Genomic DNA, 18,557 nt, shown 5'->3' on the forward strand with positions numbered 1-18,557 from the left:
TAGTGGTTGAATAGATACTGTAGAGGTCAGTAGTGGTTGAATAGATACTGTAGAGGTTGACTAGATACTGTAGAGGTCAGTAGTGGTTGAATAGATACTGTAGTGGTTGAATAGATACTGTAGAGGTCAGTAGTGGTTGAATAGATACTGTAGAGGTTGACTAGATACTGTAGAGGTCAGTAGTGGTTGAATAGATACTGTAGAGGTAAATAGATAATGTAGAGGTCAGTAGTGGTTGAATAGATACTGTAGTGGTTGAATAGATACTGTAGAGGTCAGTAGTGGTTGAATAGATACTGTAGTGGTTCACTAGATACTGTAGAGGTTAGTAGTGGTTCACTAGATACTGTAGAGGTCAGTAGTGGTTGACTAGATACTGTAGAGGTCAGTAGTGGTTCACTAGATACTGACGGTAGTAGTGGTTGAATAGATACTGTAGTGGTTGAATAGATACTGTAGAGGTCAGTAGTGGTTGAATAGATACTGTAGAGGTCAGTAGTGGTTGACTAGATACTGTAGAGGTAGAATAGATACTGTAGAGGTCAGTAGTGGTTGAATAGATACTGTAGAGGTTGAATAGATACTGTAGAGGTCAGTAGTGGTTGAATAGATACTGTAGAGGTCAGTAGTGGTTGAATAGATACTGTAGAGGTTGACTAGATACTGTAGAGGTCAGTAGTGGTTGACTAGATACTGTAGAGGTCAGTAGTGGTTGACTAGATACTGTAGAGGTCATTGGTGGTTGACTAGATACTGTAGAGGTCAGTAGTGGTTGACTAGATACTGTAGAGGTCAGTAGTGGTTGACTAGATACTGTAGAGGTCAGTAGTGGTTGAATAGATACTGTAGAGGTTGAATAGATACTGTAGAGGTCAGTAGTGGTTGAATAGATACTGTAGAGGTTGACTAGATACTGTAGAGGTCAGTAGTGGTTGAATAGATACTGTAGAGGTTGAATAGATACTGTAGAGGTCAGTAGTGGTTGAATAGATACTGTAGAGGTCAGTAGTAGTTGACTAGATACTGTAGAGGTCAGTAGTGGTTGACTAGATACTGTAGAGGTCAGTAGTGGTTGAATAGATACTGTAGAGGTCAGTAGTGGTTGAATAGATACTGTAGAGGTCAGTAGTGGTTGACTAGATACTGTAGAGGTTGAATAGATACTGTAGAGGTCAGTAGTGGTTGACTAGATACTGTAGAGGTCAGTAGTGGTTGAATAGATACTGTAGAGGTTGAATATATACTGTAGAGGTCAGTAGTGGTTGAATAGATACTGTAGAGGTCAGTAGTGGTTGAATAGATACTGTAGAGGTTGACTAGATACTGTAGAGGTCAGTAGTGGTTGAATAGATACTGTAGAGGTTGACTAGATACTGTAGAGGTCAGTAGTGGTTGAATAGATACTGTAGAGGTTAAATAGATAATGTAGAGGTCAGTAGTGGTTGAATAGATACTGTAGAGGTTGAATAGATACTGTAGAGGTCAGTAGTGGTTGACTAGATACTGTAGAGGTCAGTAGTAGTTGACTAGATACTGTAGAGGTCAGTAGTGGTTGACTAGATACTGTAGAGGTCAGTAGTGGTTGACTAGATACTGTATAGGTCAGTAGTGGTTGACTAGATACTGTAGAGGTCAGTAGTGGTTGACTAGATACTGTAGAGGTCAGTAGTGGTTGACTAGATACTGTAGAGGTTGAATAGATACTGTAGAGGTCAGTAGTGGTTGAATAGATACTGTAGGGGTTGACTAGATACTGTAGAGGTCAGTAGTGGTTGAATAGATACTGTAGAGGTCAGTAGTGGTTGAATATATACTGTAGTCGTTGACTAGATAATGTAGAGGTCAGTAGTGGTTGAATAGATACTGTAGAGGTTGAATAGATACTGTAGAGGTCAGTAGTGGTTGACTAGATACTGTAGAGGTCAGTAGTGGTTGACTAGGTACTGTAGATGTCAGTAGTGGTTGACTAGATACTGTAGAGGTCAGTAGTGGTTGACTAGATACTGTAGAGGTCAGTAGTGGTTGACTAGATACTGTAGAGGTCAGTAGTGGTTGACTAGATACTGTAGAGGTCAGTAGTGGTTGAATAGATAATGTAGAGGTCAGTAGTGGTTGAACAGATACTGTAGAGGTCAGTAGTGGTTGAATAGATACTGTAGAGGTTGACTAGATACTGTAGAGGTCAGTAGTGGTTGAATAGATACTGTAGTGGTTGAATAGATACTGTAGAGGTCAGTAGTGATTGAATAGATACTGTAGTGGTTCACTAGATACTGTAGAGGTCAGTAGTGGTTCACTAGATACTGTAGAGGTCAGTAGTGGTTGACTAGATACTGTAGAGGTCAGTAGTGGTTCACTAGATACTGTAGAGGTCAGTAGTGGTTGAATAGATACTGTAGAGGTCAGTAGTGGTTGAATAGATACTGTAGAGGTCAGTAGTGGTTGACTAGATACTGTAGAGGTCAGTAGTGGTTGACTAGATACTGTAGAGGTCAGTAGTGGTTGAATAGATACTGTAGAGGTTAACTAGATACTGTAGAGGTCAGTAGTGGTTGAATAGATACTGTAGAGGTCAGTAGTGGTTGACTAGATACTGTAGAGGTTGAGTAGATACTGTAGAGGTCAGTAGTGGTTGAATAGATACTGTAGAGGTTAACTAGATACTGTAGAGGTCAGTAGTGGTTGAATAGATACTGTAGAGGTCAGTAGTGGTTGACTAGATACTGTAGAGGTCAGTAGTGGTTGACTAGATACTGTAGAGGTCAGTAGTGGTTGACTAGATACTGTAGAGGTTAACTAGATACTGTAGAGGTCAGTAGTGGTTGACTAGATACTGTAGAGGTCAGTAGTGGTTGAATAGATACTGTATAGGTCAGTAGTGGTTGAATAGATACTGTAGAGGTCAGTAGTGGTTGACTAGATACTGTAGAGGTCAGTAGTGGTTGACTAGATACTGTAGAGGTTGAGTAGATACTGTAGAGGTCAGTAGTGGTTGAATAGATACTGTAGAGGTTAACTAGATACTGTAGAGGTCAGTAGTGGTTGAATAGATACTGTAGAGGTCAGTAGTGGTTGACTAGATACTGTAGAGGTCAGTAGTGGTTGACTAGATACTGTAGAGGTCAGTAGTGGTTGACTAGATACTGTAGAGGTTAACTAGATACTGTAGAGGTCAGTAGTGGTTGACTAGATACTGTAGAGGTCAGTAGTGGTTGAATAGATACTGTATAGGTCAGTAGTGGTTGAATAGATACTGTAGAGGTCAGTAGTGGTTGAATAGATACTGTAGAGGTCAGTAGTGGTTGAATAGATTCTGTAGTGGTTAACTAGATACTGTAGAGGTCAGTAGTGGTTGACTAGATACTGTAGAGGTCAGTAGTGGTTGACTAGATACTGTAGAGGTCAGTAGTGGTTGACTAGATACTGTAGAGGTCAGTAGTGGTTGACTAGATACTGTAGAGGTCAGTAGTGGTTGAATAGATACTGTAGTGGTTGAATAGATACTGTAGAGGTCAGTAGTGGTTGAATAGATACTGTAGTGGTTCACTAGATACTGTAGAGGTCAGTAGTGGTTCACTAGATACTGTAGAGGTCAGTAGTGGTTGACTAGATACTGTAGAGGTCAGTAGTGGTTCACTAGATACTGTAGAGGTCAGTAGTGGTTGAATAGATACTGTAGAGGTCAGTAGTGGTTGAATAGATACTGTAGAGGTCAGTAGTGGTTGAATAGATACTGTATAGGTCAGTAGTGGTTGACTAGATACTGTAGAGGTCAGTAGTGGTTGAATAGATACTGTAGAGGTTAACTAGATACTGTAGAGGTCAGTAGTGGTTGAATAGATAATGTAGAGGTCAGTAGTGGTTGAATAGATACTGTAGAGGTCAGTAGTGGTTGAATAGATACTGTAGAGGTCAGTAGTGGTTGAATAGATACTGTATAGGTCAGTAGTGGTTGAATAGATACTGTAGAGGTTGACTAGATACTGTAGAGGTCAGTAGTGGTTGAATAGATACTGTAGTGGTTGAATAGATACTGTAGAGGTCAGTAGTGGTTGAATAGATACTGTAGTGGTTCACTAGATACTGTAGAGGTCAGTAGTGGTTCACTAGATACTGTAGAGGTCAGTAGTGGTTGACTAGATACTGTAGAGGTCAGTAGTGGTTCACTAGATACTGTAGAGGTCAGTAGTGGTTGAATAGATACTGTAGAGGTCAGTAGTGGTTGAATAGATACTGTAGAGGTCAGTAGTGGTTGAATAGATACTGTAGAGGTCAGTAGTGGTTGACTAGATACTGTAGAGGTCAGTAGTGGTTGAATAGATACTGTAGAGGTTAACTAGATACTGTAGAGGTCAGTAGTGGTTGAATAGATACTGTAGAGGTCAGTAGTGGTTGACTAGATACTGTAGAGGTTGAGTAGATACTGTAGAGGTCAGTAGTGGTTGAATAGATACTGTAGAGGTTAACTAGATACTGTAGAGGTCAGTAGTGGTTGAATAGATACTGTAGAGGTCAGTAGTGGTTGACTAGATACTGTAGAGGTCAGTAGTGGTTGACTAGATACTGTAGAGGTCAGTAGTGGTTGACTAGATACTGTAGAGGTTAACTAGATACTGTAGAGGTCAGTAGTGGTTGACTAGATACTGTAGAGGTCAGTAGTGGTTGAATAGATACTGTAGAGGTCAGTAGTGGTTGACTAGATACTGTAGAGGTCAGTAGTGGTTGACTAGATACTGTAGAGGTCAGTAGTGGTTGAATAGATACTGTAGAGGTTGAATATATACTGTAGAGGTCAGTAGTGGTTGAATAGATACTGTAGAGGTCAGTAGTGGTTGAATAGATACTGTAGAGGTTGACTAGATACTGTAGAGGTCAGTAGTGGTTGAATAGATACTGTAGAGGTTGACTAGATACTGTAGAGGTCAGTAGTGGTTGAATAGATACTGTAGAGGTTAAATAGATAATGTAGAGGTCAGTAGTGGTTGAATAGATACTGTAGAGGTTGAATAGATACTGTAGAGGTCAGTAGTGGTTGACTAGATACTGTAGAGGTCAGTAGTAGTTGACTAGATACTGTAGAGGTCAGTAGTGGTTGACTAGATACTGTAGAGGTCAGTAGTGGTTGACTAGATACTGTATAGGTCAGTAGTGGTTGACTAGATACTGTAGAGGTCAGTAGTGGTTGACTAGATACTGTAGAGGTCAGTAGTGGTTGACTAGATACTGTAGAGGTTGAATAGATACTGTAGAGGTCAGTAGTGGTTGAATAGATACTGTAGGGGTTGACTAGATACTGTAGAGGTCAGTAGTGGTTGAATAGATACTGTAGAGGTCAGTAGTGGTTGAATATATACTGTAGTCGTTGACTAGATAATGTAGAGGTCAGTAGTGGTTGAATAGATACTGTAGAGGTTGAATAGATACTGTAGAGGTCAGTAGTGGTTGACTAGATACTGTAGAGGTCAGTAGTGGTTGACTAGGTACTGTAGATGTCAGTAGTGGTTGACTAGATACTGTAGAGGTCAGTAGTGGTTGACTAGATACTGTAGAGGTCAGTAGTGGTTGACTAGATACTGTAGAGGTCAGTAGTGGTTGACTAGATACTGTAGAGGTCAGTAGTGGTTGAATAGATAATGTAGAGGTCAGTAGTGGTTGAACAGATACTGTAGAGGTCAGTAGTGGTTGAATAGATACTGTAGAGGTTGACTAGATACTGTAGAGGTCAGTAGTGGTTGAATAGATACTGTAGTGGTTGAATAGATACTGTAGAGGTCAGTAGTGATTGAATAGATACTGTAGTGGTTCACTAGATACTGTAGAGGTCAGTAGTGGTTCACTAGATACTGTAGAGGTCAGTAGTGGTTGACTAGATACTGTAGAGGTCAGTAGTGGTTCACTAGATACTGTAGAGGTCAGTAGTGGTTGAATAGATACTGTAGAGGTCAGTAGTGGTTGAATAGATACTGTAGAGGTCAGTAGTGGTTGACTAGATACTGTAGAGGTCAGTAGTGGTTGACTAGATACTGTAGAGGTCAGTAGTGGTTGAATAGATACTGTAGAGGTTAACTAGATACTGTAGAGGTCAGTAGTGGTTGAATAGATACTGTAGAGGTCAGTAGTGGTTGACTAGATACTGTAGAGGTTGAGTAGATACTGTAGAGGTCAGTAGTGGTTGAATAGATACTGTAGAGGTTAACTAGATACTGTAGAGGTCAGTAGTGGTTGAATAGATACTGTAGAGGTCAGTAGTGGTTGACTAGATACTGTAGAGGTCAGTAGTGGTTGACTAGATACTGTAGAGGTCAGTAGTGGTTGACTAGATACTGTAGAGGTTAACTAGATACTGTAGAGGTCAGTAGTGGTTGACTAGATACTGTAGAGGTCAGTAGTGGTTGAATAGATACTGTATAGGTCAGTAGTGGTTGAATAGATACTGTAGAGGTCAGTAGTGGTTGACTAGATACTGTAGAGGTCAGTAGTGGTTGACTAGATACTGTAGAGGTTGAGTAGATACTGTAGAGGTCAGTAGTGGTTGAATAGATACTGTAGAGGTTAACTAGATACTGTAGAGGTCAGTAGTGGTTGAATAGATACTGTAGAGGTCAGTAGTGGTTGACTAGATACTGTAGAGGTCAGTAGTGGTTGACTAGATACTGTAGAGGTCAGTAGTGGTTGACTAGATACTGTAGAGGTTAACTAGATACTGTAGAGGTCAGTAGTGGTTGACTAGATACTGTAGAGGTCAGTAGTGGTTGAATAGATACTGTATAGGTCAGTAGTGGTTGAATAGATACTGTAGAGGTCAGTAGTGGTTGAATAGATACTGTAGAGGTCAGTAGTGGTTGAATAGATACTGTAGTGGTTAACTAGATACTGTAGAGGTCAGTAGTGGTTGACTAGATACTGTAGAGGTCAGTAGTGGTTGACTAGATACTGTAGAGGTCAGTAGTGGTTGACTAGATACTGTAGAGGTCAGTAGTGGTTGACTAGATACTGTAGAGGTCAGTAGTGGTTGAATAGATACTGTAGTGGTTGAATAGATACTGTAGAGGTCAGTAGTGGTTGAATAGATACTGTAGTGGTTCACTAGATACTGTAGAGGTCAGTAGTGGTTCACTAGATACTGTAGAGGTCAGTAGTGGTTGACTAGATACTGTAGAGGTCAGTAGTGGTTCACTAGATACTGTAGAGGTCAGTAGTGGTTGAATAGATACTGTAGAGGTCAGTAGTGGTTGAATAGATACTGTAGAGGTCAGTAGTGGTTGAATAGATACTGTATAGGTCAGTAGTGGTTGACTAGATACTGTAGAGGTCAGTAGTGGTTGAATAGATACTGTAGAGGTTAACTAGATACTGTAGAGGTCAGTAGTGGTTGAATAGATAATGTAGAGGTCAGTAGTGGTTGAATAGATACTGTAGAGGTCAGTAGTGGTTGAATAGATACTGTAGAGGTCAGTAGTGGTTGAATAGATACTGTATAGGTCAGTAGTGGTTGAATAGATACTGTAGAGGTTGACTAGATACTGTAGAGGTCAGTAGTGGTTGAATAGATACTGTAGTGGTTGAATAGATACTGTAGAGGTCAGTAGTGGTTGAATAGATACTGTAGTGGTTCACTAGATACTGTAGAGGTCAGTAGTGGTTCACTAGATACTGTAGAGGTCAGTAGTGGTTGACTAGATACTGTAGAGGTCAGTAGTGGTTCACTAGATACTGTAGAGGTCAGTAGTGGTTGAATAGATACTGTAGAGGTCAGTAGTGGTTGAATAGATACTGTAGAGGTCAGTAGTGGTTGAATAGATACTGTAGAGGTCAGTAGTGGTTGACTAGATACTGTAGAGGTCAGTAGTGGTTGAATAGATACTGTAGAGGTTAACTAGATACTGTAGAGGTCAGTAGTGGTTGAATAGATACTATAGAGGTCAGTAGTGGTTGACTAGATACTGTAGAGGTTGAGTAGATACTGTAGAGGTCAGTAGTGGTTGAATAGATACTGTAGAGGTTAACTAGATACTGTAGAGGTCAGTAGTGGTTGAATAGATACTGTAGAGGTCAGTAGTGGTTGACTAGATACTGTAGAGGTCAGTAGTGGTTGACTAGATACTGTAGAGGTCAGTAGTGGTTGACTAGATACTGTAGAGGTTAACTAGATACTGTAGAGGTCAGTAGTGGTTGACTAGATACTGTAGAGGTCAGTAGTGGTTGAATAGATACTGTAGAGGTCAGTAGTGGTTGACTAGATACTGTAGAGGTCAGTAGTGGTTGACTAGATACTGTAGAGGTCAGTAGTGGTTGACTAGATACTGTAGAGGTTGAGTAGATACTGTAGAGGTCAGTAGTGGTTGAATAGATACTGTAGAGGTTAACTAGATACTGTAGAGGTCAGTAGTGGTTGAATAGATACTGTAGAGGTCAGTAGTGGTTGACTAGATACTGTAGAGGTCAGTAGTGGTTGACTAGATACTGTAGAGGTCAGTAGTGGTTGACTAGATACTGTAGAGGTTAACTAGATACTGTAGAGGTCAGTAGTGGTTGACTAGATACTGTAGAGGTCAGTAGTGGTTGAATAGATACTGTATAGGTCAGTAGTGGTTGAATAGATACTGTAGAGGTCAGTAGTGGTTGAATAGATACTGTAGAGGTCAGTAGTGGTTGAATAGATACTGTAGTGGTTAACTAGATACTGTAGAGGTCAGTAGTGGTTGACTAGATACTGTAGAGGTCAGTAGTGGTTGACTAGATACTGTAGAGGTCAGTAGTGGTTGACTAGATACTGTAGAGGTCAGTAGTGGTTGACTAGATACTGTAGAGGTCAGTAGTGGTTGACTAGATACTGTAGAGGTCAGTAGTGGTTGACTAGATACTGCAGAGGTTAACTAGATACTGTAGAGGTCAGTAGTGGTTGACTAGATACTGTAGAGGTTAACTAGATACTGTAGAGGTCAGGAGTGGTTGACTAGATACTGTAGAGGTCAGGAGTGGTTGACTAGATACTGTAGAGGTCAGTAGTGGTTGACTAGATACTGTAGAGGTCAGTAGTGGTTGACTAGATACTGTAGAGGTCAGTAGTGGTTGACTAGATACTGTAGAGGTCAGTAGTGGTTGACTAGATACTGTAGAGGTTGAGTAGATACTGTAGAGGTCAGTAGTGGTTGAATATATACTGTAGTCGTTGACTAGATAATGTAGAGGTCAGTAGTGGTTGAATAGATACTGTAGAGGTTGAATAGATACTGTAGAGGTCAGTAGTGGTTGACTAGATACTGTAGAGGTCAGTAGTGGTTGACTAGGTACTGTAGATGTCAGTAGTGGTTGACTAGATACTGTAGAGGTCAGTAGTGGTTGACTAGATACTGTAGAGGTCAGTAGTGGTTGACTAGATACTGTAGAGGTCAGTAGTGGTTGACTAGATACTGTAGAGGTCAGTAGTGGTTGAATAGATACTGTAGAGGTTGACTAGATACTGTAGAGGTCAGTAGTGGTTGAATAGATACTGTAGAGGTTGAATAGATACTGTAGAGGTCAGTAGTGGTTGAATAGATACTGTAGAGGTCAGTAGTGGTTGAATAGATACTGTAGTGGTTGAATAAATACTGTAGAGGTTGACTAGATACTGTAGAGGCCAGTAGTGGTTTCAATAGATACTGTAGAGGTTGAATAGATACTGTAGAGGTCAGTAGTGGTTGACTAGATACTGTAGAGGTCAGTAGTGGTTGACTAGATACTGTAGAGGTCAGTAGTGGTTGACTAGATACTGTAGAGGTCAGTAGTGGTTGACTAGATACTGTAGAGGTCAGTAGTGGTTGACTAGATACTGTATAGGTCAGTAGTGGTTGACTAGATACTGTAGAGGTCAGTAGTGGTTGACTAGATACTGTAGAGGTCAGTAGTGGTTGACTAGATACTGTAGAGGTCAGTAGTGGTTGAATAGATACTGTAGAGGTTGAATAGATACTGTTAAGGTCAGTAGTGGTTGAATAGATACTGTAGAGGTTGACTAGATACTGTAGAGGTCAGTAGTGGTTGAATAGATACTGTAGAGGTCAGTAGTGGTTGAATATATACTGTAGTGGTTGACTAGATACTGTAGATACTGTAGAGGTTGAATAGATACTGTAGAGGTCAGTAGTGGTTGACTAGATACTGTAGAGGTCAGTAGTGGTTGACTAGATACTGTAGAGGTCAGTAGTGGTTGACTAGATACTGTAGAGGTCAGTAGTGGTTGAATATATACTGTAGAGGTCAGTAGTGGTTGAATAGATACTGTAGAGGTCAGTAGTGGTTGAATAGATACTGTAGAGGTTGACTAGATACTGTAGAGGTCAGTAGTGGTTAAATAGATACTGTAGTGGTTGAATAGATACTGTAGAGGTCAGTAGTGGTTGAATAGATACTGTAGTGGTTCACTAGATACTGTAGAGGTCAGTAGTGGTTCACTAGATACTGTACAGGTCAGTAGTGGTTGACTAGATACTGTAGAGGTCAGTAGTGGTTGACTAGATACTGTAGAGGTCAGTAGTGGTTGAATAGATACTGTAGAGGTCAGTAGTGGTTGAATAGATACTGTAGAGGTCAGTAGGTGTTGACTAGATACTGTAGAGGTCAGTAGTGGTTGACTAGATACTGTAGAGGTCAGTAGTGGTTGACTAGATACTGTAGAGGTCAGTAGTGGTTGACTAGATACTGTAGAGGTTAACTAGATACTGTAGAGGTCAGTAGTGGTTGACTAGATACTGTAGAGGTAAACTAGATACTGTAGAGGTCAGTAGTGGTTGACTAGATACTGTAGAGGTTAACTAGATACTGTAGAGGTCAGTAGTGGTTGACTAGATACTGTAGAGGTCAGTAGTGGTTGAATAGATACTGTAGAGGTCAGTAGTGGTTGAATAGATACTGTAGAGGTCAGTAGTGGTTGACTAGATACTGTAGAGGTTGAGTAGACACTGTAGAGGTCAGTAGTGGTTGAATAGATACTGTAGAGGTTGACTAGATACTGTAGAGGTCAGTAGTGGTTGACTAGATACTGTAGAGGTTAACTAGATACTGTAGAGGTCAGGAGTGGTTGACTAGATACTGTAGAGGTCAGTAGTGGTTGACTAGATACTGTAGAGGTCAGTAGTGGTTGAATAGATACTGTAGAGGTTGACTAGATACTGTAGAGGTCAGTAGTGGTTGAATAAATACTGTAGAGGTTGAATATATACTGTAGAGGTCAGTAGTGGTTGAATAGATACTGTAGAGGTCAGTAGTGGTTGAATAGATACTGTAGTGGTTGAATAAATACTGTAGATGTTGACTAGATACTGTAGAGGTCAGTAGTGGTTGAATAGATACTGTAGAGGTTGCATAGATACTGTAGAGGTCAGTAGTGGTTGACTAGATACTGTAGAGGTCAGTAGTGGTTGACTAGATACTGTAGAGGTCAGTAGTGGTTGACTAGATACTGTAGAGGTCAGTAGTGGTTGACTAGATACTGTAGAGGTCAGTAGTGGTTGACTAGATACTGTAGAGGTCAGTAGTGGTTGACTAGATACTGTAGAGGTTGAATAGATACTGTAGAGGTCAGTAGTGGTTGAATAGATACTGTAGAGGTCAGTAGTGGATGAATAGATACTGTAGAGGTAAACTAGATACTGTAGAGGTCAGTAGTGGTTGAATAGATACTGTCGAGGTCAGTAGTGGTTGAATAGATACTGTAGAGGTCAGTAGTGGTTGAATAGATACTGTAGAGGTCAGTAGTGGTTGAATAGATACTGTAGTGGTTAACTAGATACTGTAGAGGTCAGTAGTGGTTGACTAGATACTGTAGAGGTCAGTAGTGGTTGAATAGATACTGTAGAGGTCAGTAGTGGTTGAATAGATACTGTAGAGGTCAGTAGTGGTTGAATAGATACTGTAGAGGTCAGTAGTGGTTGAATAGATACTGTAGAGGTCCGTAGTGGTTGACTAGATACTGTAGAGGTCAGTAGTGGTTGACTAGATACTGTAGAGGTTAACTAGATACTGTAGAGGTCAGTAGTGGTTGAATAGATACTGTAGAGGTCAGTAGTGGTTGAATAGATACTGTAGTGGTTAACTAGATACTGTAGAGGTCAGTAGTGGTTGACTAGATACTGTAGAGGTCAGTAGTGGTTGACTAGATACTGTAGAGGTCAGTAGTGGTTGACTAGATACTGTAGAGGTCAGTAGTGGTTGAATATATACTGTAGAGGTCAGTAGTGGTTGAATAGATACTGTAGAGGTCAGTAGTGGTTGAATAGATACTGTAGAGGTCAGTAGTGGTTGAATAGATACTGTAGAGGTTGACTAGATACTGTAGAGGTCAGTAGTGGTTAAATAGATACTGCAGTGGTTGAATAGATACTGTAGAGGTCAGTAGTGGTTGAATAGATACTGTAGTGGTTCACTAGATACTGTAGAGGTCAGTAGTGGTTCACTAGATACTGTACAGGTCAGTAGTGGTTGACTAGATACTGTAGAGGTCAGTAGTGGTTGACTAGATACTGTAGAGGTCAGTAGTGGTTGAATAGATACTGTAGAGGTCAGTAGTGGTTGAATAGATACTGTAGAGGTCAGTAGTGGTTGACTAGATACTGTAGAGGTCAGTAGTGGTTGACTAGATACTGTAGAGGTCAGTAGTGGTTGACTAGATACTGTAGAGGTCAGTAGTGGTTGACTAGATACTGTAGAGGTTAACTAGATACTGTAGAGGTCAGTAGTGGTTGACTAGATACTGTAGAGGTAAACTAGATACTGTAGAGGTCAGTAGTGGTTGACTAGATACTGTAGAGGTTAACTAGATACTGTAGAGGTCAGTAGTGGTTGACTAGATACTGTAGAGGTCAGTAGTGGTTGAATAGATACTGTAGAGGTCAGTAGTGGTTGAATAGATACTGTAGAGGTCAGTAGTGGTTGACTAGATACTGTAGAGGTTGAGTAGACACTGTAGAGGTCAGTAGTGGTTGAATAGATACTGTAGAGGTTGACTAGATACTGTAGAGGTCAGTAGTGGTTGACTAGATACTGTAGAGGTTAACTAGATACTGTAGAGGTCAGGAGTGGTTGACTAGATACTGTAGAGGTCAGTAGTGGTTGACTAGATACTGTAGAGGTCAGTAGTGGTTGAATAGATACTGTAGAGGTTGACTAGATACTGTAGAGGTCAGTAGTGGTTGAATAAATACTGTAGAGGTTGAATAGATACTGTAGAGGTCAGTAGTGGTTGAATAGATACTGTAGAGGTCAGTAGTGGTTGAATAGATACTGTAGTGGTTGAATAAATACTGTAGATGTTGACTAGATACTGTAGAGGTCAGTAGTGGTTGAATAGATACTGTAGAGGTTGCATAGATACTGTAGAGGTCAGTAGTGGTTGACTAGATACTGTAGAGGTCAGTAGTGGTTGACTAGATACTGTAGAGGTCAGTAGTGGTTGACTAGATACTGTAGAGGTCAGTAGTGGTTGACTAGATACTGTAGAGGTCAGTAGTGGTTGACTAGATACTGTAGAGGTCAGTAGTGGTTGACTAGATACTGTAGAGGTTGAATAGATACTGTAGAGGTCAGTAGTGGTTGAATAGATACTGTAGAGGTCAGTAGTGGATGAATAGATACTGTAGAGGTAAACTAGATACTGTAGAGGTCAGTAGTGGTTGAATAGATACTGTCGAGGTCAGTAGTGGTTGAATAGATACTGTAGAGGTCAGTAGTGGTTGAATAGATACTGTAGAGGTCAGTAGTGGTTGAATAGATACTGTAGTGGTTAACTAGATACTGTAGAGGTCAGTAGTGGTTGACTAGATACTGTAGAGGTCAGTAGTGGTTGAATAGATACTGTAGAGGTCTGTAGTGGTTGAATAGATACTGTAGAGGTCAGTAGTGGTTGAATAGATACTGTAGAGGTCAGTAGTGGTTGAATAGATACTGTAGAGGTCCGTAGTGGTTGACTAGATACTGTAGAGGTCAGTAGTGGTTGACTAGATACTGTAGAGGTCAGTAGTGGTTGACTAGATACTGTAGAGGTCAGTAGTGGTTGACTAGATACTGTAGAGGTCCGTAGTGGTTGACTAGATACTGTAGAGGTCAGTAGTGGTTAACTAGATACTGTAGAGGTCAGTAGTGGTTGACTAGATACTGTCGAGGTCAGTAGTGGTTGAATAGATACTGTAGAGGTCAGTAGTGGTTGAATAGATACTGTAGTGGTTAACTAGATACTGTAGAGGTCAGTAGTGGTTGACTAGATACTGTAGAGGTCAGTAGTGGTTGACTAGATACTGTAGAGGTCAGTAGTGGTTGAATAGATACTGTAGAGGTCAGTAGTGGTTGAATAGATACTGTAGAGGTCAGTAGTGGTTGACTAGATACTGTAGAGGTCAGTAGTGGTTGACTAGATACTGTAGAGGTTAACTAGGTACTGTAGAGGTCAGTAGTGGTTGACTAGATACTGTAGAGGTTAACTAGATACTGTAGAGGTCAGTAGTGGTTGACTAGATACTGTAGAGGTTAACTAGATACTGTAGAGGTCAGTAGTGGTTGACTAGATACTGTAGAGGTCAGTAGTGGTTGAATAGATACTGTAGAGGTCAGTAGTGGTTGAATAGATACTGTAGAGGTCAGTAGTGGTTGAATAGATACTGTAGAGGTCAGTAGTGGTTGAATAGATACTGTAGAGGTCAGTAGTGGTTGAATAGATACTGTAGAGGTCAGTAGTGGTTGAATAGATACTGTAGAGGTCAGTAGTGGTTGAACGTACCTTGACTAGCTCCATGACCAGGTAGAGTTCAGTGGGTGTGTCCACTTCGTCTATCAGCTGGATAATGTTGGGGTGTTTGACTCTCCTCAGCACTGCCACTTCATTCTCTATCAGGTGCTCCTGCACACACACACACATGCAAACACACAAACACATGCAAACACACACACGAGCACACACACGCACGTGAGCACACACACGCACGTGAGCACACACACGCACGTGAGCACACACACGCACGTGAGCACACACACGCACGTGAGCACACACACGCACGTGAGCACACACGCACGTGAGCACACACGCACGTGAGCACACACAGTGAGTGGACAGTGGTTAGGTATTCCACCCTGCATTATTAACTCGCAGGCGGACAGACATTAATTGTGTTGTTAATCGTGTTGGTCTTTGATCCTGTTAATATGGTACTGGGACTCCGTCAGCAACACTGTCTGAGAGAACAGTCTCTGTTGATACATGGTACTGGGACTGCCAGCAACACTGTCTGAGAGAACAGTCTCTGTTGATACATGGTACTGGTACTGTCAGCAACACTGTCTGAGGGAACAGTCTCTCTGTTGATACATGGTACTGGGACTGTCAGCAACACTGTCTGAGAGAACAGTCTCTCTGTTGATACATGGTACTGGGACTGTCAGCAACACTGTCTGAGAGAACAGTCTCTGTTGATACATGGTACTGTGACTGTCAGCAACAATGTCTGAGAGAACAGTCTCTCTGTTGATACATGGTACTGGGACTGTCAGCAACACTGTCTGAGAGAACAGTCTCTCTGTTGATACATGGTACTATGACTATGTCAGCAACACTGTCTGAGAGAACAGTCTCTCTGTTGATACATGGTACTGGGACTGTCAGCAACACTTACATTCATTCACCACGTTACAACCTGGGTTGCTGAGCTCAGCTGCTATTGGGTGACACAGTCAAATAAATACAGTGGCAACAACATGTTCTCTCTCTCTCTCTCTTGCTCTCTTACCTTTCCACTGCACTTGGCCTTGTCAATGATCTTCAGTGCATACTCCTTCCCAGTGGACCTATAAAGACATACAGCAACACTAGTCCTTCAAATCAAGGTATATTGTGTTTACTGTAAATCCTTCAAACTAACCCAAATCATGTGCAACCATCTGCCAAACCATAAAAATTTTTAACTAGTTTGAAAGGCACTTTTTTGTGTGTTTCATCACAAACTAAGATTCTAAGTTCTATCCAACAGTAGACTGAACAGTGTTGCATCCCCATACACAGTCATAGGCTGAAGCATCAGACAGTGCGTGACGGTGTATTGGAGCGTCTAGCCCTTCTGATTAGAGGAAGGAGTCTTCTCTCTGTATATTACAGACAAACTGCTGAGTCAGAAGGGAAATGGTAATGAAGTGGATTTCATGGGCTGAACCCCAGACACACGCACATACACAAACAGTAAATGCTTACTTAAATTCTATAAATGCCTGCTGTCATTAAGCCTTAGAAGCAGTTATGACATGTGACGTGGCGCTTATTAAGTCACATTGAAAGCTACTGATCAACGTGGTCATTTATAAATAGGGCTTTTTAAGTCCAACAGCCTAGTGAACATTCATTACAAATATGAATGTACAATTGGTATGCTATGAAACTTCCGGTCAAGCGAGAAGTTAAAATTAAAATAAGGTTTTAAATCCATCAATGAGATGTAAAGAAATGTAATATTCTAAATGTACATACCGTTCTACGCAGTCTTTCACCACGGCAAAGTTTCCGTCTCCTATGACCTTGCCGACCTTGTATTTATCCAGGACGGTTGTGATAGAGCTACAGCTGTTGCCGTTAACTGATGAGGAGAGACGTGTTACAACGGGGCACATCAGAATGCTCTTTCAGTTACTTCCTGTTGCCCACATATATACAGACTGAACAAAACATTAGGAACACCTTTCTAATATTTGAGTTGCACCCCCACCTTTTGCCCTCAGAACAGCCTCATTTAGTTGGGGCATGGACTCTACAAGGTGTCGAAAGAGTTCAACAGGGATGCTGGCCGATGTTGACTCCAATGCTTCCCACAGTTATGTCAAGTTGGCTGGATGTCCTTTGGGTGGTGGACCATTCTTAATACACACAGGAAGCTGTTGAGTGTGAAAAACCCAGCAGCGTTGCAGTTCTTGAAACAAACCGGTGTGCCTGGCACCTAGTACCATACCCCGTTCAAAGGCACTTCAATCTTGTGTCTTGCCCATTCACCCTCTGAATGGTACACATACACAATCCATGTATCAATTGTCTCAATGCTTAAAAATCCTTCTTTAACCCGTCTCCTCCCCATCTACATTCTACACTGATTGAAGTGGATTTAACAAGTGACATCAATAAGGGATCATACATTCACCTGGATTCACCTGGTCAGTCTGTCATGGAAAGAGCAGGTGTTCATAATGTTTTAGACACTCAGTGTAGAATGACGTACAATACCTACAAGTACTTACTCTGGCAAAACTTGCATTGCAGTGAAATGAATATCTCTTCAGAGTTTCCACAACTTATGTTAAGACAAAGCGGCTGAAATAAAGGATCAACGCGTTTTAATCTAATCAAAGTATAAAGTCATTAATTGCCCATTAACCCAGGCAGCCTAGCTCCTACCCTAGAACTAATGTCTGGCCTCTCCTAAAGAGGAACCAACAATATTATGCAGACACACAGCCCAAGGACGTGTTGATACCGCCTGGCTGTCTCACGCAGAAGCACACAGATTTTTTCACTTGTTCTCCGCATCACACTTCTCTGTCCCTCTGTTGTGAGTGCTGCTGTGATGCGGCACGTGTTGCTGAGTAAGCAATTCTAATATAACAACCTGAACCTGAATTGAGGCCCTAGGGGGGGATTGGGGATGCATTGGGCCACGTGTTTAGGGGTGAGTGAGTGCAGGCAGGAGCTGTGAGAGTTGGCACAGAGACAGGATGACACAGGGTAAAGAGAGGAGAGGAGAACAGGAGAACAGAAGAAGAGAAGGGAGGAGTGGAGAGGGGAGTGGAAGAAGAGAAGGGAGGGGAGGAGAAAGGAGGCTAGGAGAACAGAAGAAGAGGAGAAAGGAGGCTAGGAGAAGAGAAGAAGAGAAGGGAGAGGTTGAGAGGAGAAGGGGACACCTACCCTCAGGACTCATGTTATAGGCCAGCTCCAGACTGTGTGAAGACCCGTTAACATTGGTGGCAGACGTGTGATGTGGCGGAATCTGGAAAGGAGGAGAGAAAGAAAGTAAGAGATGAAGAGAGGAGGGAAGGACAAAAGAAGAAGACAACAGAGGTCAGCATCCTTCCCCTTTCAGCCACAATTGTTGGTAACGCGACTCCCAATCCAAAGCTCTGTTTTGACATCAATACTAGCAGGGTGATCAAAATAACCAGTTACATCTCCAGAGTAATACAACAGGACTGGTCCGCTTCATAACATCGATCCAGAACGAAGCCCTGGGATCTAGGGTTAATGGTTTTGCTTTAAGTAGCATGCATTTGAAATCCAATATAATGCCATGACAGAGTGTGTCAGGATAACTAGCCCATGGATCCCCGTAGTGTTGTATAGTGCTTCAGAGTTCTGACAGGAAACTGATACAAAACACCCCCGCAATTAAATTGTATAGTTTGGTACTGGCACTCTTACCCTGTATATGGCTTACATTCTTCTGTTAGTTTTTTTCCCTCTCTTATTTCTTGTGGTTTTTTTGTTATACTATTTTGATATTGAATACTGCACTGCTGGGAAGGGCTAGCAAGTTAAGCATTTCAATGTACTTGTGCAG

The 18,557-nt window shown here is 41.5% G+C and overlaps 1 protein-coding gene across 1 annotated transcript in view; it reads right to left on the reverse strand.

Annotated features, from left to right (window-relative positions):
• LOC139396225 (serine/threonine-protein kinase DCLK2-like) overlaps window positions 1–16,031 on the reverse strand; it is a gene marked incomplete at its 3' end in the record, with an annotated part of 87,702 nt that extends 71,671 nt beyond the window's left edge. Inside the window, exons 1-3 of the mRNA XM_071143362.1 lie at window positions 16,024–16,031; window positions 15,756–15,813; window positions 14,753–14,872 (exon numbers count right to left, since the gene is read on the reverse strand). Of these exons, the coding sequence (XP_070999463.1) occupies window positions 14,753–14,872; window positions 15,756–15,813; window positions 16,024–16,031 (186 nt within the window). The remainder of the gene's footprint in view (window positions 1–14,752; window positions 14,873–15,755; window positions 15,814–16,023) is intronic.
• Window positions 16,032–18,557: the final 2,526 nt, after the last annotated feature.

Source organism: Oncorhynchus clarkii, unplaced genomic scaffold (assembly GCF_045791955.1).
Source record: "Oncorhynchus clarkii lewisi isolate Uvic-CL-2024 unplaced genomic scaffold, UVic_Ocla_1.0 unplaced_contig_8663_pilon_pilon, whole genome shotgun sequence".
Lineage (NCBI taxonomy): Eukaryota > Metazoa > Chordata > Actinopteri > Salmoniformes > Salmonidae > Oncorhynchus > Oncorhynchus clarkii.